Here is a 25,486-nt window from a genome sequence, read left to right as displayed (position 1 = left end):
ATGTTAAGAAACAGCACTGTAATTAACTTTTTCATGTCTACTATTATTTTTCCTACGTAAATCATAGTATAAATAAGCTAATGAAAGTGGTTTCACTAATTTTTAAGGTGTGATGGGTCAGTTATGAATTAATCTAGTGACAACACATTTATACAATCATGCATATTACGATAACTAATTCATGAGTTCATGTATTTTTAAAAGATATAGAATCATGTAAGAAGACTAACAAAATTAGTTTCATGATTTTTGGATTAGCAAAGAGTACACTATGCATTTAACTTGGTTTAACAAATACAATTTCTCACAGAAAATTTTGAACTTTTTTATGAATATAAATACTTTTATCATGTAGATCATGTTACAAGGAAACCAACAAAATTTGTTTCACTTGATTTGAAGCTCAGATGAATTAGTTATTGATTTTACAAAATTGAGATAATTTTTAGATTTTTTGTTGAACTTCACTGAAAATTGAGAAAACCGCTCGATAAATCGATAAAACCGAGCGGTTACCGACAATGCGGAAAATTCAAGAAAATCGCTCGATAACCGATCCAAACCGACCGGTTACCGAATGGCTAAAATCGCGAATTTTTTTTCTAAATTTCAAATTTTGCCAAATGAATTTTGTCTGAATTTTTTTGAATTTTTGACCGGTTACCGAGGTAACCGCGAATTTTCGGTTACCGCCGGAGCTCGGTAACCGAGCTCCGGTCGGTAAGGTGAACCTTGGGTATGAGAGCAATATTCAGACAACAATTCTTCCACCAACAACATTGGTTAAGGTAGACTCAGGAACATGTAATCATCCAGACAAATAAGAATCGTCTGAATCTTGATTCAACAAAACGTGTTGAATAGGAAAAGTACATCATTGTATAATGAATCCTGTTATTTGTATAGATGATTTTCTGAAAATATTATGTGTTACAAAACCCTGTGCTGTTCCAAGCCTGGAATAGAGATCAGCAAACAGGTTGACATGGTACTGAACTCTACAAGGAAAAGGCTGAAGTTTTCCACAGCTTCATGACACTGCAGAAAAATGGTATTGTCACCACATTTTGTTGTAGAGATGCCCTGTCGAACCTTAATGGTGGTAGTCGTCATCATCATGTCCATCAGGGGATCCTCCTTCTCCAATCACATCAAGCTGCAGAAATAAAGACGAAAGCTTGTAGGTCAGTGGACATGAGGGAGCATGCATCACACAGAATACAGCATCTCATGACAAAATTTGCTCCTGTAATGCAAGTGCCTAATGTCGACAGTAACCAACATACCATAAAATATTGAGTACAGACTGGGCATTCATGCAGCTTGCCTTTCTCCAACCAAAACCACACAACATCATGCTCATATTCTGCAAAAGGCCAATAACATTTGTAATACAAGCCAATTACATAGGTGAAGGGTTGATGAATGTTTCTAAATAAGGCGCGGAGGAGAATCTGAAATTTAAAAGCCTGTGTTGATGACAAAGATGCGATTTAACATGGCTCCTTCACCACCAGGGCAACCAACAATCCTTTTGTTGTAGTATGACTGAATCATGGCAGGAGCTTCCAAGGGATGGAACAAGATATCGGTTCAGTTGGACCACATATCAGTGAAGTGAATCTAACTGAAAAATGATGCAAAAGGTGCATGTATAAGGTACGCAAAATCGGATTAAACATAGTACTCCACAAAGTGATTTATCAAAATCCCAAAACCCAACGGAACTAATGCCCATTAGTGGGCTGATATACCTCACTGAATCCCATGTTTCCCAACTCAACGGATAATATCATGAAAGAAAAAAGGAACCAGTTGTACAAACAATAATGTACAAGATTATCTACAGAACACGTCGTCCCTTGACGGTAACTTGGCTCAGGCATACGGAGGAAAGCCATCTAAGAATTGACAAATTCAACTTCAAGATCAAATTGACTTTTATTGAGTATGCCATAATGAAGAGGTCAAAATCATAGGTTGTTCAACTAGAATTCTCCATAACAGCAAGGTTCACATTGACAGGAAACAAACCAAAAAAAACATGTACATAACCTGAAGCTGTAGATTTTTTCAAACAAAAATATGTATCTGCAAAAATAAGTAAAAAAGTCTTAACATGGAATGGTGAAGCAACAACAGAAAGATAATTAGTAAAAAACAGAACAATCAAAAAACAACTCAATCAAATAGCAGAAAGTATTCAAGATCCAATGCACATAATTAATGATTGGAGATTCAGAATGTCGAAGCAAACCTGAAAAAGGTAGCTTTGACATGCTAACAAAACTGATCTACTGCAGTGCTACAACTTCATTTCAAGAAAGCGCATGTGATAAAGTTGTGTTAAGCAAATTCTATATGCCACGTACAGAATGATTACAAGCTAGAAAATTATTGGAGCACAGAAATTTGAAGCAAAAGAATAGGGTAATAAATTGGTACTGAAGAAGACAAGTTGGGGCTCAGCCAACAGCTCAGTTGTCAACCCAACAACAATCGGTGTGAACACAAACTTGATTGTTAAGCTAGACTGATTTTTTCAGAATGATTTCTTTGGCCCTGTAGCTATTGGCATAAAGCTTACAAAGTGCAATGAAAATAACTAATAGTGGAACTCACGTTCATATATAAAGTAACACTGGCAAGATGTTTTCCCAGCATCTAAAACAACTATCTGTCTCTTCACTAATTCCACAGCTTATGTTCAACAGACAAATTTCACATTTGATATCCACAAACAACATATGAATCTAAATGGACACATTACAATTGCAAGTCCACAAGTTTCTGATTTGCAGCAGCCATAACCACGAGTCCACAAGTCTGATGACTACACATTGCAATTTCAGGACACACCCACACACCTCAGTGCCATGCTAAATCCTAATCAACCGATTCAACAGCCTAAATCGCAGAAGGGTCAAATAAACGGGATCCCCAGATAAACAGTACAAGATGTGAAATGGGGAAGCGCTCACCTTTGTGCCAAAGGGCCCGACGGGTGCGTCCATGTCAAACCTCTTCTTCCCCTGGACAGAAAAACGAATCAAATCGAACACAAAATTAATTGTTTTACCAACAAATAACCTGTAACAAGAAACGAGCCCGAGGAGAGGCGGCCATGCGGGGGGAGACCTGGAGCTCGGCCTCGATCTACTCGCGCTCGAGCCCCGTTGCGATCGGCATCACGTCCTCGCCCCCGCCGCATCTGAAGAAAATGCAGCCTTCCTGTCAAATCGGGGATACGGCCTGACCTTGTGAGGAACGGAAAGGGACGTTACCGAGAGTGGAGAAGAAGAGAGGCGCCGTCGTGCGGCGGAGGCCGCAGGGGAGCGGGACCCGAGGGCGGAGCTGTGGTGGCGGAGGATGAGGGAGGTGGCGCGCTTCCACATGGCGGCCGGTGGAGGCAGCGGCGGCACGAGCGGACGGTAGAGAAAACGGAGAGGGAGGGTCCGAGCCTCCGAGGGTGCCTAGAAAAACCCTTGTCCGTCTGCCCCCGCTCCCGCCTCCACCCCATGGCGTCCCTCCCGAACGGCGCCGCCGCCAGCGGCTCCTCCGGCGCGCAAGCGGTGGATAAGGAAGTGGACTTCGCCAACTATTTCTGCACCTACGTCTACCTCTACCACCAGAAGGAGATGCTCTGCGACCGCGTCCGCACGGACGCCTACCACTCCGCCGTCTTCCGCAACGCTCCCCACTTTCGCGGCAAGGTGGGAAGCCCCCTAATCCCCTTAAAAGTTCGATTTTTCCAGCAATTTTGGGGTCCGATTTGATGGATTTGGCGGATCTGTCAGGTGGTCCTTGACGTGGGCACCGGGAGCGGCATCCTTGCCATCTGGAGCGCGCAGGCCGGGGCCAGGAAGGTGTACGCCGTCGAGGCGACTAATATGACGGAGCACGCGCGCGCCAACGGCGTCGCGGACATCGTCGAGGTGATACAGGCCACCGTGGAAGACGTTGCGCTGCCGGAGAAAGGTGAGCCTTAATTTCTTACTGTGCTTCCTGAATCGATGGTAAAAAAAAACTTTGTCGCGATTGGAATGTTACTCCAACCATATGAGCAGCACAAAGTATTAGACTTTATCATACCAAGAGAAAACTTCAAATCTTTAATATAAACATGGAAGTTATGATGTATCTAGACATCTAGTATTGACTACTCTGTTTCTGTCTGTTGTTTCGTTTCTGTCTGTTGTTTCGAACGGTAGTGGATGTCATTATATAGAGTGGATGGGCTACTTTCTTTTGAGAGTGTCCATGTTTGATTCTGTCATTTACGCACGTGACGGCTTCACGTGCTGGTTGAAGCCAGATGGTGTAATGTAAGTCTATGCTGCAAGTTATATTAACAAACACTCCTATCAAAATTCTTTTGTTTTTGAAAGGAAGCAAATGCCCCTTTGAATTTGTTCTCGCCATGCAGAACATAGATGTACTTAATGTAAGATCATTTTTTTTGCAGGTATCCTAGTCATGCTCGGATGTGGCTAGCACCGATAAGAACTGGTTTGGGTAATAAAAAGGTGGAAGATTTTGATATTGCTATTGATGACTGGAATCTATTTGTTGAGGACACTCAAGCTTGTTATGGGGTCAACATGAATGCTTTGACAAAGGCATATCGTTCATAACATGAAAAATACCATCTCAAGGTATTCATCCTTATTTCTCTTCTAGTTCATGACTGCAGTGTTGGAACGTAAAATTCAGGGTTTTTTTTTGTTATTGTTTATAATAACTTATTTTCAATGTATCTTTTAAGTTTAAGGTCCTTTGTTGCACCATCCTATGTAATTTCAATACTCAATTTAGAGAAAAATAATGATCCTTTTATACTTTCTTGCAATACTTTGGATGAACTGTTCCTTACATAGTTATACAGGCCTATATTATTATCTCACTGAAAATGAGCTTATTAATCTAATTTAGTTTTTTTTTACCTTTTGAAGCTTGCCCTAGATGCTTATCCTAAATCTGGATATACTTTTTTGGCTGGTTCAGTACTTTGTTTAGGGGATAGATAGATTATCATCTTTCAAGGACTCTTTCTGAGAAATCAGCATGCAAGAGTAGTGAATGACTAGTCCTATATGTTTTATGTGCCTTTCCCGCGCGCTTAATGTACTCATGGCTGTATTCTTCTGCAATCTTCAATATGGAACAATCTTCATCCAAACCAAGTTATCGTTCAAGCTGCAGTTATTAAGGAAATCGATTGCTTGACAGCCACTGTTGATGAGATTCGAGAAGTTAGAGCACAAGTTATGTTGCCAATCAGCATGGATGGAGCTAGATTAGCAGCACTGGCTGGATGGTTTGATGCTCATTATATTTTATAATACATTTCATGGTAGTAAGCAAAACTCTGCAGCTGAGGAAGTTGAGTTAAATACGACTCCAGATGAGCGTGGGGGAAATCATTGGGGCCAGCAGGTCGGTTTCCTGGGATATAGATCATTGTTTTTCTGGTCATTCTTAGAATTTGTTACCAGCTATAGCTTATAGTTTCAAATTGCTAAATCCATTCTTCTCAAATAGTAAATACTGACTCATGAAAGAAGAAAACGTGTGAATAGAAGTAAAAGATATTATGTTTTCTTTTGTGAATTTATTATAAGCAGGAGCAGAGAGCAAACCTTCTCTTGCAAATATGGGACTTATTTATGTTTTGAAGAGACATTTGTTTATTGAAATGCAATTAGTCTACATATGAATTGTTTCATTTGAAATGATAACTTTTTCAAAACAACATGTTCCTTCAACTGATTGTGTCATTATTGAAATGCATACCATTCATAAATAGTTATCTGGTCTGGCAAAATTCATCAGATTTTTTTCCCTCTTCAAGGTATTTTTGCTGACTCCACCTCTGAAAGTAACTAAAGGAGACAGTGTTAAGGTTTCCTTCTCGATGGTTCGCTCAAAAGAAAATCATCGACTTACGGATATGGAGTTCATCTATGAATTGCATGAGTTCTTTGGCGAGCAGCACCCAGCAATCACAACCAAGATGTACTTAGAGTAGAGCAAGGTTCGGTTCGCAAAACTATAATATCCTTATGAGTTTCGCTTATTCAATTGCTTTGATTATATCATATGCAAATGCATGGGGTGGGTGGGTATTGAAGATATGCAACTCCATTCATTATTGTTTGAGAATTTGCTACTCAATGACTCACTGACATGTGGGTGGGCGCTGATACCCACGCATGAAGCATACTGCATTGCTTTGATTGATATCAGGGTTCAACCTAACCTGGTTCATTTTGTGTTTTGTACTGTGACAGAACACTGAATAGACCTGATTCGTTCGATGAAAGACAGGTACCGGTTACCATGTGTCCTCATGTTGCTATCGCTGAACCCTTGCTCAGAAGTTGAGCAACTGTAATCCCTAGCATGTGTGGTATTCATAGCATGGCCTAAGGGCCACCTTGTGTTATACCCATAATGTGTAATGAGGCATGATAAGTGCCAGAGATTTTGTTGTATTAGTAATATCTTATTGTTTGATTGTTCAAGTAATGGGAGATATTGCTTCTCGACATTGTTGCCTCATTATCATCTACCTGATGTATTGTGCTGATTTATTCAATACAGAATTGGATGATTGGCGGCAGAAATTTTGTTGAATTTGGTTGAAGTACCACCTTTTCCAATTATTCTCCAGTATGATAAGATCAGTTTCGTGATGATTGTTGAGTCCGATGCGTGAATCGTGATGCAGTTCATCCTCGGCCAGTGCCCAGGCACCCCACCCAACCGGAGGCTTGCGGCGTGGTGAGACCCTGAGCAGCCCTTGCATCCAGAAGACCAGAATGTGGTGGTGTGTCGCAGGATTCAGACGATTCATTTGTTCTTTTCAGAATTCACGCCCAATTTTGACATTTCATTTCATTCAGAGAGGAATCCGTAGCTTTACTGTTATACATTGCAGCTCTTCCCACTTGGTATCGCGCCGGCATTTCAGTATTTAGATGCACAAAACATTACAGCGTGTCGTTCCTGTAAATGCTTTACGGGGCCACCTAATCATCAAAATAGAGTTTACACAGTACACAAACACAATACTGCAGACTTCGCCGTTGCTCTTCTGAGCGGTGCATTTCAGCATTTGGTCACCTCTCAAGGCAGGCTCAGTTCTCCTAAAAAGACATGAAACAACATGACGAGTGTTCTTCTCGTCAATTTTTTTGCACAAATTACCTTATTTTCTCGGTTCCGTTCCTTACTTCATTAACAGAAGTGCATCTTTGTGTCGCCCTAGGAGGGTCAATGCAGTTGCGGCTATGCGATGAGCAGTTATACCAGCCAAGTCGAGTTGCTCAGTGAGCGATGTTCTATATACCTGTCTGGCAGCACAATGGGTCGCCACTGCAAGTTACAAAGAAAAGGACACCTTGAGATTAGCATGCAGGAACAACGAAATTTACCAAATACGGAGCCTCCAAGTGAAATTACTACCACTCTTAGCAGATCAAGAACACTAAAGAGTGCCACTGCGATGCATGGGGCTGGAGGCTCCATTGCAAGAACACACCAACACGCTTTGTGCTAGGTACAAGACACAAATAGCACAGCTAAGTGGTGAAGGTTATATCCTTGCCTTAATTCGGCCATCAAGTAGACCATCGAGTGAAATAAACTGCGAGACATGTGACCCGAAGCCACCAACTGCTCCTTCTTCCACTGTGATAAGAAAACTGTGCTGTTGGCATAACGTTCTTATTAGATCAATGTCAAGTGGCTTGCAAAATCTCGCATTGGTAACAGTCGCCTGGATGCCAAAGATGGATAGAAGCAATCGAGCTATCAAGCATCTCTGAACCACCGCAACATAGCCAAGAAAAGCTATCTCTTTTCCTTCAGCAAGAATCTCTCCCTTGCCAATCTGAAACAGAGTACATAAACTATTACAACTACTTTAAAAACTCGGAAGCATGCATGTTGCAAAAATACTACAATATATAAAGTTTAATTGCTATAAAGCCTGTAAGTAGCAAATCGTAGACTTGTCAAGTAAAAAAATCAAAATGTGTTAATGATTAGTTCCTTGAGGTTAGATAAAAGAAACATTTTTGTGCTTTTAAGATGATAATATAAACCCATTCTCGTCCTTTTCGAAGAATCCAGTTCCTTTATACTTTTCTAAAGGTAGGGAATGTATATAATTTCTACAATGTTTGTTATTCTTCCTGGTGATAAAACACGAGGTTCCATGAAGTAAACCTACCATACTTGTCCAATTACTTATGACTGTCACTATTCTATTTTTCCTCCCATTTATATCCCTTGCAACCGCCATCCCTGATAAGAAGTAATTCTCAAACTATAGAAAGGAAAGGAAATGATTAAAAAAGACTGATATGAAAGAAGCGATAGAGAACCAGGAAATTGTTGAACAGGGATTGGATTTTATTAGGCTGTGTAAACTTTTGTGATGATTAATCTTTATACTGGAAATATTTTATATTGTGAGGGTTCCATGCATTTCACAGCCAATCTAGCACATAAATAAAGAATAGGAACCTGAGAGCACTGCATATAACAGTTTATATCAGGCAATCTGTCTTCTCTTTTTATTCTGTTGGTGCTGCATAGATAATTGGAATCGAAAACTAAGTCTAAATTTCTTGAATTTCTCAAGTTGCTCGGTCATATATAAAATGCATTCAAATGAAAATAACTAAGAAAATAACTGCTTAGCATTATGCAAATTCCACATGAAGAGAATAGATCTCACAATGAAATAGATGCTATTTGACATGCAACAGATGAATGAACCAATAGAGACAGTACCAAGGCCAGCAGAAAGACTATTGCATCCATGTCCAGCACCGAAGGGATCATACTTGCTCTCAAAACGAGATGTGAAATCAGAAAGACCATTTTTTGTTTAATGGTATGAAAAAGAGAGCGCCTTCCTGTGAGAATCTTGTGCACATATGCCTGTTACAAGAAAATTATTGAGCAAAAAAAGGATAAAATTTGAGAAAGTTGAGAACTAAAGATTTTATACAGTTTTACAGTTTGAAATGGTAATCCAATAGCTATTCGTAGAGATTAGAGAGAGATCTCTTACATGCTAACCAGCATCCCATAGTCTCTTATCCATTGGGGCATTGAACACATAATGTATAGCAATTGTCAGCTCCACAACTGAACGGCCATGACCACATGGCTGGCATTTCCTGGACATTATGAAAGATATTTCTGAGCGAACTTCATTAGCCAACTGATTCAGCTCCTGTTATTTTTTAGATGTCGGAGTGTCAAATTTTTCTCAATCATATATTAATAGAAAGGAAGCCTAACCTAGTACAAGTTCGACGACCTTACTAGATAGATTTTTTCAAATGAATTGGTGCATCGATTGTGTCCAGGATTGGAGTAGGATCCTTCTCCCAGAAAAAATCATCGACATCAGGTAATGCGGCCACTCGAGTCAAACCCTGCACAAGAAGAGTTGCACTACCAGATCGTAAATGTGGGGATTTCTTTCAGGCATAATGTACATCTCTGATGATATATGTGAAGTTTTGAACTAGACATTAACTCTGAAACTCAAAAGTGTAACACCCTGCCTCCAAATTTTGCTTACAGCACAACCCACCTATGAAGTGAGCTCGCATATACATAACACCTCTTTTACACTTCTGTCCTCGCTACATGTAAAAGAGTTAGCCCGAAGATGCTATGTTTGAAACACAAAAAGCTTATAAACTAACTCGAATCTATTTAAACTATCAAGGTGGTACTAAATCTACCATACCGGAACACTTGTGCCACACAAGCAGAAACCTGAAATACTAATGAGATGGGATATTACATTGCAACTCTGGAAAGAGCATACCCTTAACGGTGAAGAAGATACCAGTGCTAGGCATGGTCTCAAATCTGTCCGATTGCATCTCACATGCCGAAGAGCATGACAATGGTAACCTCTTAGAAGGGCACATTCCTCATAAAATAAATTACGAGCAAGAGGAGAACGCATAAACGCCGTATCCATGCTGGACGTTAGCTGATGCCCCAAAGGCCCAAAGCCTGCAATTTGATGATCAGCTTGAGAAAAATCCCTGAATTGAGTAAGGTAGCTGAATCTGATGAGCAAGGAGCTTCTTCCCCAAATTCATAACTTGCAACTAGCCTAAAAAAAGGAGCCGGATGCGACTCCTGGAACCTTGCGTGAGAGGCAGCGAGCCCTAGCTCAGCTCCGATTTGGGAGGATGCGGAGTGTTGCGCTGTACTGGCGACATGGCAGGCTAATCCAAACAGAAATTTAATCTTTTTTTCCTAGTTGATTAATCTTGCCTTGTAACGATGCCTCCACGTCGCCTCAGTACCTCTACAAATTCTAAGAACGGGTTATCTATAGGTCTAGAAGTTTGAGTTGAAGCTATGATAACCAAGGTTCTTAGTTGACACATCTTATCTTTACTTTAAATTAAAAATAAATATTTAAATTATATTATTTTATTATATAAATTTTAAATCTTACATAAATATTGAAGCTAGAATTATGTCTAACATAGCTTAAGATAAATAATAGTTTAAATATTTATTTTTATTTAAAATAAAAATAAGATATATAAATCCTCAATTTCAGCTATAATTTTTTTTAAACTAAAGATATCTAGCTCTAAAAATTATTAAAGCAACAACTCTAACACACAACCCTTTAAATAGTGCGGTAACGGTAGCCAAATCGTCATGCTTTTTGCCTATGCGAGGGCTAATATGCTACAATTGCAGGGGCTAATGTGAAAAATCTGGATCACAATTAATAGTTGCGATCCAGTTAGGGGCTTTTGTGCAAAAATATGGATCAAGGTTAGGACATCACAACGATTCTGGTCACAAAGAGAATTCATTGGGTATAATCTTAGAGCATCTCCAAGAGGATAGCTATCACAAACGCTATCTCGTTTTTGGCTACTTCCGTGAAAAAAATTGTCTCCAACAGAAACGCTATCACGCTCGCTATTCTAATGAGCGCTCCATTCTGGTCCTCTCGCACGCCACATTTGGCATGTGCCCTCCCTCAGCCATCCCCAACTACCGCTCCGCCTGTGCGCTCTCGCCACCACCGTGACCAACGAGGAAACCGACGCGCGCAAAGGAATGGAGGCAACACCGTGAAGCTCACCATGTGCTCAAATGATGGGAAGATGTGCTGCAGTGTAGGGTCAATGATGGGGTGGTGGAGAGTCGGTCGTACTTGGGGAAGAAAGGCGCAGAAGCTCGAATCAACGAGGGAAACGACAAAATCTGCGCGGGATCCGGTGGGAAGAGCTCCTGGCGACCTCCCTTTGCACGAATCTGGGCTTGGATGCTCGGATTTTGGCTAGCGGCAGGGTGGAGTCTGGCGGCGGCTTGGTGCTCTGCACGTGCCGTGCTCTGGTGGGGGAAGCGAGAGTGACAAGCCACCCCTGCTCTGGGCCCACCAGAGTTCTGCCACAACAAGAGGAACGGCGAGTGCGTGGCCGCGGCCACAGAGGTCGACGTCCCCGAGCCGGACACCGGGAGTAGGCCGAGCTCCTTACGCGCCTTGGCCGTGACGGTGTGGAGTAGCGCCTCGAGGCCAATGGTGGGGCGTATCATCTCCTCGCCATGGTCCTGGATGAGCAAGAACCCCATGATCTTGGTGGCGTGGTCCGGGTCCCGCCTGGATCCACAAGAAGACCACCTTGGTGGCCTCGTAGGCGTCCATGATCAACTCTACTCTACAGCAAACAAGCACACGATCTCCTTCCCGTCCTTCCTCCTCTTCTCTCCCTCGCTACGTTCTTGCACCAACCTCTCCATGACTGAATCTCCAAAATGCAAGCTGCTGGGATGGGGGAAAGAGAAAGTAGATAAAGACAAGAAGAGTGGAGGAGGCAGGAGTAGTTGGAGGGGATGAGATGCAGTATTATTAAAAAAATTGGGGGAGAGAGTATAATGGGTGAAATATGGATGTGTTGTTGGAGTGGTGGAGTAATATGGAAGGAGAATCTTTATAGATGATAATCTATATGAGAATATAGATAGTATATTATAGATGTTCTGTTGGAGTTGCTCTTATTACCCGTGATCCAAACAAGGGGCTGTTTTGCACATTGTAGGGACTAATCTGCAAAAGTTCTCTTGTCTACCCCTGGCTTGGTCCACCGGAGCCGTCAGATGATCAACGAGCGGGGAGCAGGAAGCCGATGGATATTTTCAATATATACCCTGAACTTACTTTGTTTTTTGAGACAGACCCTGACTTCACGAATCAAGGCAGGTGAAATTCCCAGCCGAAACCCACCGGGGTGGATTAGATAGCGCGGCGCAGAAAATGGCGGCTTCCGCTTCTGCTCTCGCTCTCCACCTCCGTATCCTCCCCTCGCCGCCGGCCGGTGTCCAGCCTCAGCAACGGCGTCTGCGCTCGGTGAGCCCCGCGGAACACCCGCTTTGCCACTTCCATCTTCTTCTCATCCCTCCTGCATGGTTCAACCTTGCCGGACTATTGTTCCTCCTCCGTTTCACTTGTGCGTGTGTGCACGCGCGCGCAATGCGTGGAAATATGTAAAGCGAGGATTTTTATGTTTCGTTCTGTGAGATTTAGTAGGTTGGGTTTGTGTCCATGGAACTTGTTATCACGCATGCGTGGTGCTCGAGCAAATGCCCATGAGAATTGGTGTGTGTGAGAGAGAGTGTCAGGCTCACATTCAGCTTATCAGCCCCTTTACTGTTTGGATGAAAGTTTTGTCTCTTTAGACGACAAGGGTCGCCCAGAATTTCTTTAATAGAGTGGCAAAAGAAAACTTTTCTTCCTGCCATTAACTATTTCTTTTCGACAGCATTCCTTTGATTGCATAGTTGGATGAACTTACGTGCTTCAGAGATTGCATTGCGCTTATAGTTACTCATTGTGCATACAGTGGGCACTGAATGCGAGGCATTTGATTCCTGGTTTTTAAGTTGCAGTGTGGGCATGGTTTTTTTTTTTTTTTTTTGAGGAAATAGCAGGAGCTCTGCATCAGTGTAGACATGATTATGTACTGTTTGTATATAATGTTTATTGCAGAGGGTACAAAGGCAGGGTGGTCTATCTCGAAGATTTTCGAAAGTCGTGTCCTATTACGGTCTCACAACTCCGCCATATAATCTGGTATGTACGGCCAGCTTGTTTATGTCAGTTTCAACAGATTTGCATGGTGTCATCAAAGGAGTGTCAATTTTTTTACTTATACCTTGCTTTTGTGCTGTGATATCAGGATGCTCTGGAACCTTATATCAGCAGGAAGACAGTAGAACTTCACTGGGGTAAGCACCATCAGGATTATGTGGATGCCTTGAATAAGCAGCTTTCTACCAGCCCGCTGTATGGATACACTCTGGAGGAGCTGATAAAAGAAGCTTACAACAACGGCAATCCATTACCAGAGTATAATAATGCAGCACAGGTAATTTTTTTATAATGCCTCGTTTATTGAATTTTGTTTGCATTTATCATTTGCTTCCTATCACTTGTTTGCTTTCAAAAAGAAAAAAAATACACTTGTGATTTCCCTGATAGTAGGATGGTTTTTAGAGTTCCAACTTTCTATCTTCCGATATGCAGGTCTGGAACCATCACTTCTTCTGGGAATCAATGCAACCAGAAGGTGGTGGCTTACCTGAGGGTGGTGTGTTGCAGCAGATTGAAAAGGATTTTGGCTCATTTACTAATTTCAGGGAAGAGTTTATTCGCTCAGCCTTACAACTATTGGGGTCTGGTTGGGTTTGGCTTGTCTGTAAGTTCCTTCCCAATTTCTTTGAAGGACACGTAGTATTGATTCAAGTTGCTTATTTTCTGAGCTGCTGTTTCTAAAGATATTTTCTAAGTTTAATTCATATTCTGCTGAATGTTTGATGCAGTGAAGAGAGATGAGAGAAAACTTTCAGTAGTTCATACACGAAATGCCATCTCCCCACTTGCTTTTGGCGATATTGTATGTTTACTCGACCCCTTTTTTCCTTTGTGTTATACATTGAAATGTTTAGAGTAACATTTTCAGTATAAACTTTGCGATGACATCCCATATTCTCTTCTTGCAGCCAATCATCAGCCTAGACTTGTGGGAGGTAAGGACATTGACTCTAAGTTTAGATCCTACTTTGTGCCAAATATTGACATTTCTCCTCTTCTGTTCAGCATGCTTACTACTTAGACTACAAGGTACGCTCTAGCTCTATTTTTTGTGCCTCACATGTGGTTTTTAAGTTTGACATCTTAGTACTAAACTAGCAGAAAACATATGTGGTGCTTTCTTTTTAACTTTGCAGGATGATAGGCGAACATATGTTATAAACTTTATGGACCATCTCATCTCTTGGCATACTGTCACTCTACGCATGATGCGTGCTGAGTCTTTTGTGAACCTTGGTGAGCCAAATATCCCAGTGGCATGAGATATGGATAAGCCTGGTTATCATCATTAGGTAAGAATTTAGGATTTTGAAGCAACCTGGTATATGTGCAGCTTAATCACATAATTAGACACAGGAAACGAGGTCATTTAGTTTCTATGTGCATTTTTTTTCCAGTTATGAGGTAACCCTCAGTAGTAGCAGTAACAGGAACAGTCAATTCAGAACATTCATAGATTATGTAATGTTCTTTCTCATGGCACAACAATGCTTTTCTTGAAAAACTGGTGTATGAGGAAACAAAATACTAGTAATGAGATTCATGGACATGCACCGTGGAATATCATTTTGCATGGAGGTTTTATGCAAAGTTTTTTCTTTTTTCTATTTTTAGTTTAAGGTTGGGTGGTGAGTGGTGACCAAAACTTTATCTGGCACTAAACAGAGAACTTGACGGTTTGAGGCTGTCGTTAACACATTTGAAACACCAGATCAATGTTGTATTCTGATAAGTAGTACTATTATAAAGCACCCACTTCGTCACAAACTAAAATAAAATAAAACACATCCTACAATGTGCTAGTTGATGCAATGTTCTTGCGTCCATTATATGTCATCACAGATTGTTCGGGCCTACTGAAGATGTCAGATGGTCCGATTGTCTTCCCTATGTCACCACATATAGAGATATCTTTTAATATCTTCTATCATGTTTGATGTGCAGCTGCTAAAAAGTTTGATCTCTTGTTTTCATCTATTTAACAGCTATCCTGTGAAAATGTTGGGTCAAATCCTACTGGAGGAAGCTGAGAATAGCAACAGCTGCATAGGAGATGCATATTGGATTCCACCTAATGTCATATACATGACAAACTTAATGTTAATCTGCTTAAAGATTAGCAGCTGGGTTTTCACCATTGCCCTTGACTAATGCTACAAGGTAGTCAGCATCCAACTCCAACATATGCAGAAAAGCAGCTTTAGACACGTAGAATATGGAGTACAGGCTATGATCCATTTTCTGCTTTGAAGCCATGGCACTTTCTCTAGGTGGCTATGCTTCTGCTTTGAAGCCATGTCACTTTCTCTAGTGTTGTTAGAATAGTTTTGACTTAGTTTTCATGACTTAGCCGTGTCAGCTTCCTGTTGTAGCAAAATTGAACCATATTCTTGTTTTACTGGTTGAGGAATGCTAATAATTTCGATTCTAGGTGAATCTTTTGCATATGTCAGGCATTGCAAGCGTGAAACTTAGGCAGAAAGACAAGGTGTAATTTCAGAACTAGAATGCAATGCATTAGTGATCCAAAACTTCCAAACCTTGACAACAGTGTAACTCATTACACAGTGGCACATTGTTTGATCTGTCATAGTTATATGCGATTTTTGCTTTGCACAAAGAACACCAGTACATTTTCAGTAGGACTATTCAGTTCTCCTTGTGCTCTGCCAGGTGAACTTAGCTGTAGCAGCAGCACAGGACAGTAAACTTTTTTCAACTACAGATTTTAGCAGTACAGGAAGTTGTGTTCCAACCACCAATTCCATAGGTACAAAATTCGGTAGAAATTTTCCTAGCTAATGGGAGCTTAGAAAGGAAAGCATTTGGAACCGTACGATCTTCAACAAACATATCAGATTAATTCTTATGCTTGTCCTCATAAAACGTTTCCAATTTTCATGTTTCCACTTTACAAATTTTGAATTTTGGATAAGAACATGGTATTGCACACGTCCTAACGCACTGTATATGAATGGTGTACAAACTCCTTGTCTGGTGATCTAAAAAATCCATGTCCATCTTTTCGACCCTATCGTTAATTCATTGTCCTACAATGAAATAGTTGATGGATGCTATGTTCTCGCATCCATCATACAATAAAAAGTCAGCATTTGTTCTGGCATCGTTTCTCCAGATTCTCAAATGGTACCCTTGTAAGCTGCAACCGTAGATGACCATGCAGCAAGGCTGCTTTTGACGCTTCCCAGCAGGTAAGAGCTGAGTTCACAGCCATGACACTTTTCTACAAACGGTTGCACTTGTACACTTCTCTTCAGAGCAAGCTACCATGAAATTGTCAGGATGGCCTTTAACTTCCACTAGTTTTGCTGCAACCAGCCATTCATTTTTTCTCTTACCGTATAGGTTGTTGCACCAACTACAAAAGGACTTTACCAAAAAATATCTTTAGGTTAGCAGCATCAGTGAAATAGCACTTCTGATTTCTGAGAAACTATTTGCATAGTCCAAGCTGATTGGCATGGCAGGTTAACCTGCTTAACCTGTCTCTGGACCCGCCACAACAGCTGGGGAAATTTTGGTGGACCAGATGCTGCTGGTGATAATTCAGACATGGAAAAATCGGCACTACGACAGTCACTGACGAACGTGTTCCCCTGAACCTGAACTAACCGATAATAACTGTTCTTCTGAAAGGAAAGATGGAAGAAAAAGTTATTCGGGACACAGAGCAGCGCTGTGGATAGATAAATTTACGCGAACAAGTGCGGTGGTTTCGGAATCGGAACCGGATACTAATACGCTGCAGCAATTCAGACCATGGTTACATTGCAATAATCTTGTTCAGAACATCAATTCTCAAACTGACAAAGGTCTATTCTTCTGTTACATGCTTATTATTTTTGCACAACCAAATTAAAGGGACGAGGCTATTGAGTCTCAGGTAAGAGATGGAGTCCGATCTCCATCTTCGTCTCATTTTCTGTTGGAGCTCGATACGGCGGCCGGCCTAGTTGCAGCAGCAGCAGAGGCAGTCGAGGCAGCACTCGCAGGTCTCGTAGCAGCAGAAGCAGCACAGCGCGGTGAAGATGCTGTGATCAGTTGCACAGGGCATAAGAGAAGGGTTAGTGGAGCAGAGAACTGTGACAGAGAAACAAATTCAGAGAAGGCCCTGCCTCTTGGCAAAGATCAAACACATGGTGAGATGTTAACAAGACATCGGTTTTTCTATGTGCAGAGTCAACTGTGAACAGCAAGAAGAGAACAGCTGTAAGGGCATTCTGGACTCTGACAGTTTGATCAGTTTTTTGCTAGTCTCTTGACTTTTTGAGATGTACAGTTAGCTTGGTTCTCCTTTTAAATCTACAAGTTTAGGACCTTAAGAAATCAAGTAAGTATAGGCACCAGAGTATCGGCAGAGAAAATTAAAGATATCATATTGCAAAAGGATCAGAAACATGTATCAATTTCGTTAGCTCGGATTCCTAAAAAGACCTCGTTAGCTTGGAAAAGGACTGATAAATGAATTCCTGCTCTGAAATTGCTTAGAAAGGCTGCTCCATCAAGCTGCAGATATTTTCATGAAAAGCAGCAGGTTGCTAAGAAATCGACAAAAAAAAAATAGAACACAAGTAAAATGGATAGGGAAAAAAGAAGAGAAAGATCTGTCAGCTGCAAGGAAATTTGAGGCCATGCTAACCGAAACTGAACAAACGGTTACCCTGCCATGCTTCTTCACCTCTCCCAAAGAGGAGAGATATCTGATACTGAAACAAACCCTCACCATGCATAGAGGCAGCCCTTCTCGTCATGGCGCCTCTGGACATGATCGAAGTAGGACATCTCCTGCGCCATCGGAGCGTTATACATCTTCGCTGCTTGCTGCGAATCAGGTTCTAGCTGGGTGGTGGTTTGTGATGAAGGCTAGCTAAGGGAGGGGCAAGCGTTTCGTTCCTTCTGATCTCCTCTCCTGTGGCTTGCAGCACTGGAAGGTCAAGGAGTGGACAGCATCTATAGACCGGAAAGGCTACAGTTTATGCATAGTCCACACCACCGTTCGCCTTCCCCCGGGCGTTGCTATGGGTGTGTTTGATTATCCGATGAGGTCCAGTAGAGTTGTATTATAAGCTGTTTTAGAGGAAATAGGTTGAATGAAATTATATTTGTTGAAAAAAAATGTTGTGTTAGTTATATCTGTTTAGATATGCTGAGCTGAATTCATGTTTAATTAACTGAATATGAGATCGTATAAGCGGATACCAGAATTAAGATTATGATTAATTACTTATATGAAAATAATTTTATAATAATAATAAATAGACTCACCTGTATAAACAGATGCAGAGTTTGCATCCGTCGAGCGAGGCTACAAAGTTTTACTTCTAGGTCAGAATGAGATTATGTATTTGTACCCGTAGGGCTAAGGTGTAACAGTAGAATAGGGGAGATTCTTATGCATCCGCTAGGTTAAAAAATAGGAGATTCGAAAAACCAAACACATCCATAGGTACAAACGAAAACGACTGTTGTGTATGAATCAATTGATAATAGGAGTCACCGGGGCCACTGCCAGCTACCATTTGTAAAATTTGTGTGACAGTTTTTTTTATAAAACCAGAAAAATGTGTGAGATTTCATAGCCACAGCCTGTCTGGTTTTATCAAAGACACTACTCGAAATTATCAAGATAAAAAATTGTGTGAGATTTCATATGAACTGTTCGGTGTATCTGGGATACCGTAAATATCGTGCTACTGCGAAGAAGGGACTAAACGAAGACCAGAGTTGGCCTTTATTTTCTTCAGTAAGATCTCTAATCTTGCTTGTGTGCTTTGAGTTATTTGACTCGGGATAATTTAGTTGAATTTTCTTGGAACTTATGGCAGGCTGGAAAAAGTGCAGAAAGGTGGAAAATCGCCCAACGCCCCCAACCACCAACTTTAAGGCACATGCGCGTCCTGTGAACGAGGGCAAAAGGGAACCAATCGCCCATGGTCGAATAGTAAATTTTCACTATGTTTTTATTAATACTGTTTATTTACATTGTGATTTATATTATAGACATAAATAAAAAAATAAAAAATTCAACGGATAGATTAATATCACGCTAAATAAATAAACAAATGAGATAAGTAATATGCCCGCAATAACATATAGAGTTGTATTTTCCGCTCATAGCCCAGGGTGTGTGCGTGCTTTAGGAACAAGATTCTTCTTCCAACTTGCCTCTCCACTAATCATGCGTAGCAACTCACTGTCTACTGAATATTAGTGGAATTTGGCAGCAACGCATCATGCTTTAGAAAAAAATATGTATCTGATTATTATTTATTTTATTTAAAGATGTATCTGATGGCTCAAACTATCTAATCGATCACCTCAAGCACGAGAAAGAGTGCGATCGACTTTGAACTCAATAACCAAACCGAACTAGCTAGCACACGACTGAACAAAAGGAGAAGGAGAAGGAGGAGGAGGAGGAGGATCTCATGATCTCACCATCCATAGAGGCAGCCCTTCTCCTCATGGCGCTTCTGGCAGTGATCGTAGTAGGACATGTCCTGCGGCGGCGGCGGGGCGTTATACATCCTCGCTTCTTCTCTTCTCTCTCTGGCTTCTAACCCCTCAGGCGAAGCAACCGGTCGAGCTTTTCTGATACTAGTGATTCAGTTATTTTAATTTCTACCTTTGTTCATAGCAATGGATGCTACTGAGCATATTTATAGAGAGGGAGCAGGAGAGGCCACCGGCCATTTGTCAATGCCAAGTGTGTCACCTTGGAAGCTCCCTTGCATCATATGCAGACAAAAAATAATGGTTTGTGGTTTTATTTCTACCTGTGCATCCATATTTCATGACCTAGTTTCTTTCGAACCGAAGATTTCGACGCGGACATTTACTTGTTTCCTTTTGAAATGATTCTACGCGGTCGTATAAGTCTGGCAAAAGTTTAAAATAACATTCGCAAGCGGACGCAAATGGATGTATTTTAAATCTACTAGTCAAGAAGAAACAGATGTACTGCGTTTATATGTAGTCCAGCTCTCAGTTCACATCTTCACCCAACCTTGTATGCTCATCTAGTGATGATGTCATTTGCTTTGTCTGTGTTTGCTCAATGGAACACTTGGTGAAATTTAAGTGGTTTGTGTATCTTACGGTGAGATTTTTGTGAGTCTTTTTTTTTTTGAGGTAAAGATTTTTGTGAGTCGAGGATATGCCTGGACAGGATGAGAGCATTTATCAGACATCCTGATCTTGGGTTAGTCATTTATCAGATTTTAGATATCAGAAAAATCCTGAGAAAGGTTCACAAGATTTATATCATGGAAATTAATCAATAGAGTCATTCATATCTTGCAAGTTGCAAATGTGTTAGGTTTCCTCGAAAAAAAAAAGTTTTAGGTTTGCCAGGTGCTTGCTGGAAACTGATTGCAAAAGGCCAAAATAAATGTCTTAGAATCTTTCAATTTTTTTCCTGTAAATTGGAGCCCTCCTCCTGATATTTTATTTTCTGCTTGCGGACTTGATGGATCAGATGAAATCTGCAAGAGATTTAACTGCTCTAGTTTGTATCAGAAGAAAAGGTACAAAACTACGCTGAAAGCTACACAGATTTGCAAACTGCTCTTAATTATTCCCATGCTTCCGGTTGATATATATTTTGCTTAGTGGCTAAGAGTTGGGATAAGACTGATGATGGAGTAAGCCTGCCTGTATATCTAGAACTAGGATTATAGGTAGTGCAACACGCTTCTTACGTCCTATATATATTATTCGTCATGAGAAATTTCCTTGTGCTGAGCGTGATGACAGTGAACATTGTCAGCATCGACGAGGACAGGGTCCATTTTTTGAGCAACGTGGTATGCATGTCAAACTGACAGTCAATGTAAGGTTACTCCACGACGAACAAAATAATGGACGCATACCACCGAGGCCAAACTTAGGACGATTAGTATATACTTAGGTTGATTGGCACGCTTGTACGCGCCCGTGTGATTTTAGTATCTGGTTAGAACAGAGGAGATAATATCTGAGTTATACGATTACGATAATATTGTCTGATAAAAGAAGACTAAAAAAATTAGTACGGAAGGCGCGCTATGCCGCACCCATTCTACTTTTTGTGATTGAACTTTTTTTTTTCATGTACAGATCATGCCAAAAAAAGTCTAAATAAATTGGATTCACTAATTTTGGGCATTTCAGGATTTAGATATGAATTTTTCAATATTTAACACATTCACTTAATTATAGTGAAAGCAGTATCAATTTCATACATACACATAATTTTGAAATGTAGACGACAGAAATACGAACCCAACAAAATTGATTTTTTTTTAGTTCTAGATATTTTTCTATGGATTTTAGATTATTTCAATCGATTTATCAATATAACTAATATTTATTTCAGCATATTCATTTCTTAAAAATCAAAATACTCTAAAATACTTTTTTTTATCGTGATCCACCTGGTTACAGTCTGGATTGATAGGTTCAGGATCTATTGGATCAGGTTAAAATATATTGACCTAATTAATATATAGTGTTTGGAATGTTTTTTAAACAGTAGGAAGTACGATATGTAACGAAATCAAGGGTCAAAACATAAAATGCAAATTGTTTTGTTGTCTAACTACGCAATTTTGCAGGAGACGGGGGCTTATATAAACTTGGAACAACCTAAGTCCACATGCTGAATGGGCCAAGGCATTCTGGGTTTAGGATGTTGTACTTTGTTTAATTTATTCGGTTGGTCGTGGATGTAAGATCTTATAGTGTAAGATTTTTATACAACTATGTATATATGTTATAATCGTATGTATGTAATTACTCGATAATGTAATTTTGTTTACATGTTGTAAATTTATCAAAGGTTAGGGAGGATCTAATACATTTATGCTATATCTTATAAAATCCTCTTTGATCTGGTGCTACACATATGCCACATAAACAATGACTTCTCTTGTTAGCGAGTCAGTGATTCGCGGATGGTACGCAAACAATACATCGATGACTTAGAATTCTTATGAAATGATAAAAATAAATATAAATAGAGCATTACAAAGGAAGTCACTTTTTTAGTAAATAATCTAGGGTTGAAAACATTTTTAAAAATTAGTATATCACATATAAATAATATTAGTGAATTTAAAAAAAATGGAATTTTTTTGAGACGTTAAAAATAGCTAGAAGTTATAAAAGTGGGCCTTTTTGGGTGAATTTTAATTAAATATTGGCGAATGATTTTTGATCAAACTAATTAAAATAGGTTGCTAGTGAGATCTAATTTATTTATAAAAATATTTAGAATTTTTTAGATCACTGTTGTACCGTAAATAAAATAAAGAGGTAAATAAAAACATGAACATTACTCATCAGCTTCTCTTGCTAGCCAGTGAGCTGCCGAACGGCGTACGCCACGCGCTGCGCTGTGAGCCAGTCAGCGGCCGGCTGGAAGGCACCAACCACCAACCGGCAGGGGCCACGTCCGGTGCAACGTGGAAGCACGAGGGCTCTGGCGCGCGGGCTCCGTTGGATCGTTGTTGGACTGCAGAGCTATGGCGCTACAGTACTACAGTAGCCTGGGAGCACGTGAATTCTTGGCTGGATAATATATTTACTTGACTAGGCAATGGCGTGTTTTGCTGAGCTCGTCTCGAATAAATATATTAATAAAATGTTATATGATTTGTAAACTGTATTTAAAGGATACAATTGTTTTTTTATGGACACACTCATTGAAATGATGTGATTATAACTTTTATTTAATATGTCAAGGGTCATGCATCAATTATGCGTTCTTTTGTTGTTAGTTATTTATATGTTAAGCTGATAAACTGATATCGGTGTAACTTTTTTATCTATTTTTTATCATTGTTGTTTTTAAGTATGAATTGTCAATGGTGAGGGAAACAGATCCGAAATTTTGACACGAAGAAATTGCCAAAAAAAAAATCTTCGTTGCACCCGTAGGCTGGGAGAGAGCCAGGGAGGAAGACCGTGAGGCTGAAAAGAGAGCCAATGAAAAGCACACCTAACTGATTGGTTCTCCGACTTTGCTACTCGGCAAGAGCAAGAGTCTTTGGACTCATGCAAGGTGGGAGTTGAGATAGAGCGAGAACGCGAGAGATATGGAAGAAGGAGGTCGCGAGGATTTTCTAGCCCGATGGCTCTTAACAGGTAAGAAGTATTAATTTGAAAAATGAGGTAGCGGTGTTTTTTTTGGCCAATGCTTGGAGTTTTCGGAGGAAAACGCTGGATTTTATTTGGTCTCACATATATGAAGGAATAAATGAGAGAAGTATTAATTTGAAAAATAAGGTCGTGAGGTTTTTTTTTTTTGCCGTGACTAAAGTTTCTGTCTGTGGCTAAAGTCTCTGGAGGGAAATATTGGATTTTATCTAGCATACGTGTATGAGAAAATAAATATGTGAGATTTTTTTCCGCCGGCGACTAAAGTTTTTGGAGAAAAATGCTAGATTTTATCTGAGCATACATGTAGGAAATAAATAAGAAAGATATTTTGTTGATTTTTTAGAATGGAATAAATTTTTTTGCTAAATATCCGAGAACATTAGTTACTATACAGCATAATTTTGGTGTCATAACAATGCGATACAGTAGCTCCAGTGCGTTTTTTTTTTATTTTTTGCGCTAGCCTGAGCTCGCGGCCTGTTTTTTTTTTTATACTCTGAAGACGTGTGAGTTCCAGAACCCACTGGAACATGCTGGTCCACTGACCGGGGAATAAAGTGGCAGGACCTAACTGGCAGCACAGGAGCTACAGCGTGGAAGAGGGTTTGAGAGCGTACCGATTCCGCCCAACATAGTAGTATAGTATAGTATTGATATTGAATTATTGATGCAAGGTAGTAGAACGAATTCAAGAACCAAGAAGATTATTATTGCAACTGGCAGTAGCAGCCGGCACAGAGGCGCTTACGTGGAAGGAGCCTAAAGTTTGCAGCAGACTGGAAACCATGGGAAATGACAGCAAGTAGTCGTACAAAAATAACTTGCGTTTGGTACTGTGATAAGGCGAGATGAAACCACTATATATATATATATATATATATATATATATATATATATATATATATATATATGACTAGGTGCATTTTAGTTCACTGTTACGTCACTCTGTAGTTACGATAAAAAACAGTATAGTTGCGACTCACAAGATAGGTCAGTTACTACAAACATATATAATCATAACTGAGTACTTTATCTAGTTGTAATTATACACTTTTTTCATGTGATTGTAACTGAATCACCTCTGCGCACACCCTCAGTTACGATAAAAAAGCAGTATAGTTGCTATCGTAACTAATTTTTTTTCTCATGTAATCATAACTCAACTATTTATGCTATCATAACTGTCTATTTTCTTAGTCGTAACTAGATCACCTCTGCGCACATACCAATTAAGATCCAAAAAGCAGTATAGTTTTTATCGTAACTGATTTTTTTGTCTTTTGTCATGTGATCATAACCTCAACTATCTGTGTTGCCGTAACTGACTATTTTCTTAGTCGTAATTAGGGTGGCGCAGCAGTAAACTACAATGCTTCTCGTAATTATACATTTTTTTATCAAGTGATCGTAACTCACATATATGTGTCGTCGTAACTTACTAGTTTCTTAGTTGTAACTAGGGTGGTGCGAAGATGGCTGCAACAATTGAGGGTGGTGCAACGTAGTTCACTGTTGCGTCTATGCGCATAATAGACTCGATGTGTGTATGTGTATATATATATATAAACACACGTGTGCTATTTTACATCTAGGGTGTAAACTATTCAACACCCCGACTCAACACGTGCGCCCCAGCTAGCCCAACCCAACCGCGCCCACGTGCCACCCCGCACGCCACCTGTTCCTGTGCCGTTTGCCTCGCGTGCTCCCGCACGCCACGTGTCCTCGCGCTCGCACCTATCACGTACCGCTCGTCCTGTGCCACCTGTTCAATAGTTATCTAATATTTGTCATCTAGTAATTCTTCAGTTTTGTCCAGTGGTTCTCATCTAGTAATTTTACAATAATTCTTCAGTAGTTGTTAATATTTTTGTTGTTCAGTAGTTATATAACTAACTAGACAACTACTGAAAATTATTTAGTAGTGTCGGTAGTCATCAATAGTTTAGTATTCAATAGTTTCAATTCACAATAAAATTGTTAAGTAGTGTCTTAGTAGTTGTCAGTTGTTACCAGTAGTATGATTAGTTTGTCCAATAGTTTTTTATTAGTAGTTTGTTCAGTAATAACAATTACTGAACAATAATTATTGACAAAATACTGACACTACTGAACAACTACTAAAGAACTATTGAACACTACTGGACATGTGGCGGGCAGACA

The 25,486-nt window shown here is 40.1% G+C and overlaps 1 protein-coding gene and 3 pseudogenes across 1 annotated transcript; 2 read left to right on the top strand and 2 right to left on the bottom strand.

The window, feature by feature from the left end:
• Positions 1 to 810: 810 nt before the first annotated feature.
• Positions 811 to 3,520, bottom strand: LOC133930280 (cytochrome c oxidase subunit 5b-1, mitochondrial-like; annotated as a pseudogene).
• On the top strand, positions 2,112 to 6,550 carry LOC133930884 (protein arginine N-methyltransferase PRMT10-like; annotated as a pseudogene).
• A 333-nt stretch (positions 6,551 to 6,883) lies between these two features.
• LOC133931328 (1-deoxy-D-xylulose-5-phosphate synthase, chloroplastic-like) lies at positions 6,884 to 10,375 on the bottom strand (annotated as a pseudogene).
• A 1,875-nt stretch (positions 10,376 to 12,250) lies between these two features.
• LOC133930882 (superoxide dismutase [Fe] 2, chloroplastic-like) lies at positions 12,251 to 15,609 on the top strand. The gene is made up of 9 exons (XM_062377653.1): positions 12,251 to 12,418; positions 13,058 to 13,141; positions 13,248 to 13,436; positions 13,595 to 13,766; positions 13,891 to 13,964; positions 14,071 to 14,097; positions 14,168 to 14,191; positions 14,299 to 14,454; positions 15,148 to 15,609. The coding sequence occupies exons 1-8, from the start codon at positions 12,326 to 12,328 to the stop codon at positions 14,422 to 14,424; spliced, it is 789 nt and encodes a 262-aa protein (XP_062233637.1). The 5' UTR covers positions 12,251 to 12,325; the 3' UTR covers positions 14,425 to 14,454; positions 15,148 to 15,609.
• Positions 15,610 to 25,486: the final 9,877 nt, after the last annotated feature.

Source organism: Phragmites australis, chromosome 10 (genome assembly GCF_958298935.1).
Source record: "Phragmites australis chromosome 10, lpPhrAust1.1, whole genome shotgun sequence".
Lineage (NCBI taxonomy): Eukaryota > Viridiplantae > Streptophyta > Magnoliopsida > Poales > Poaceae > Phragmites > Phragmites australis.
The sequence above is the reverse complement of the archived record's forward strand: the minus strand, read 5'-3'. Positions and strand labels throughout refer to the sequence as shown.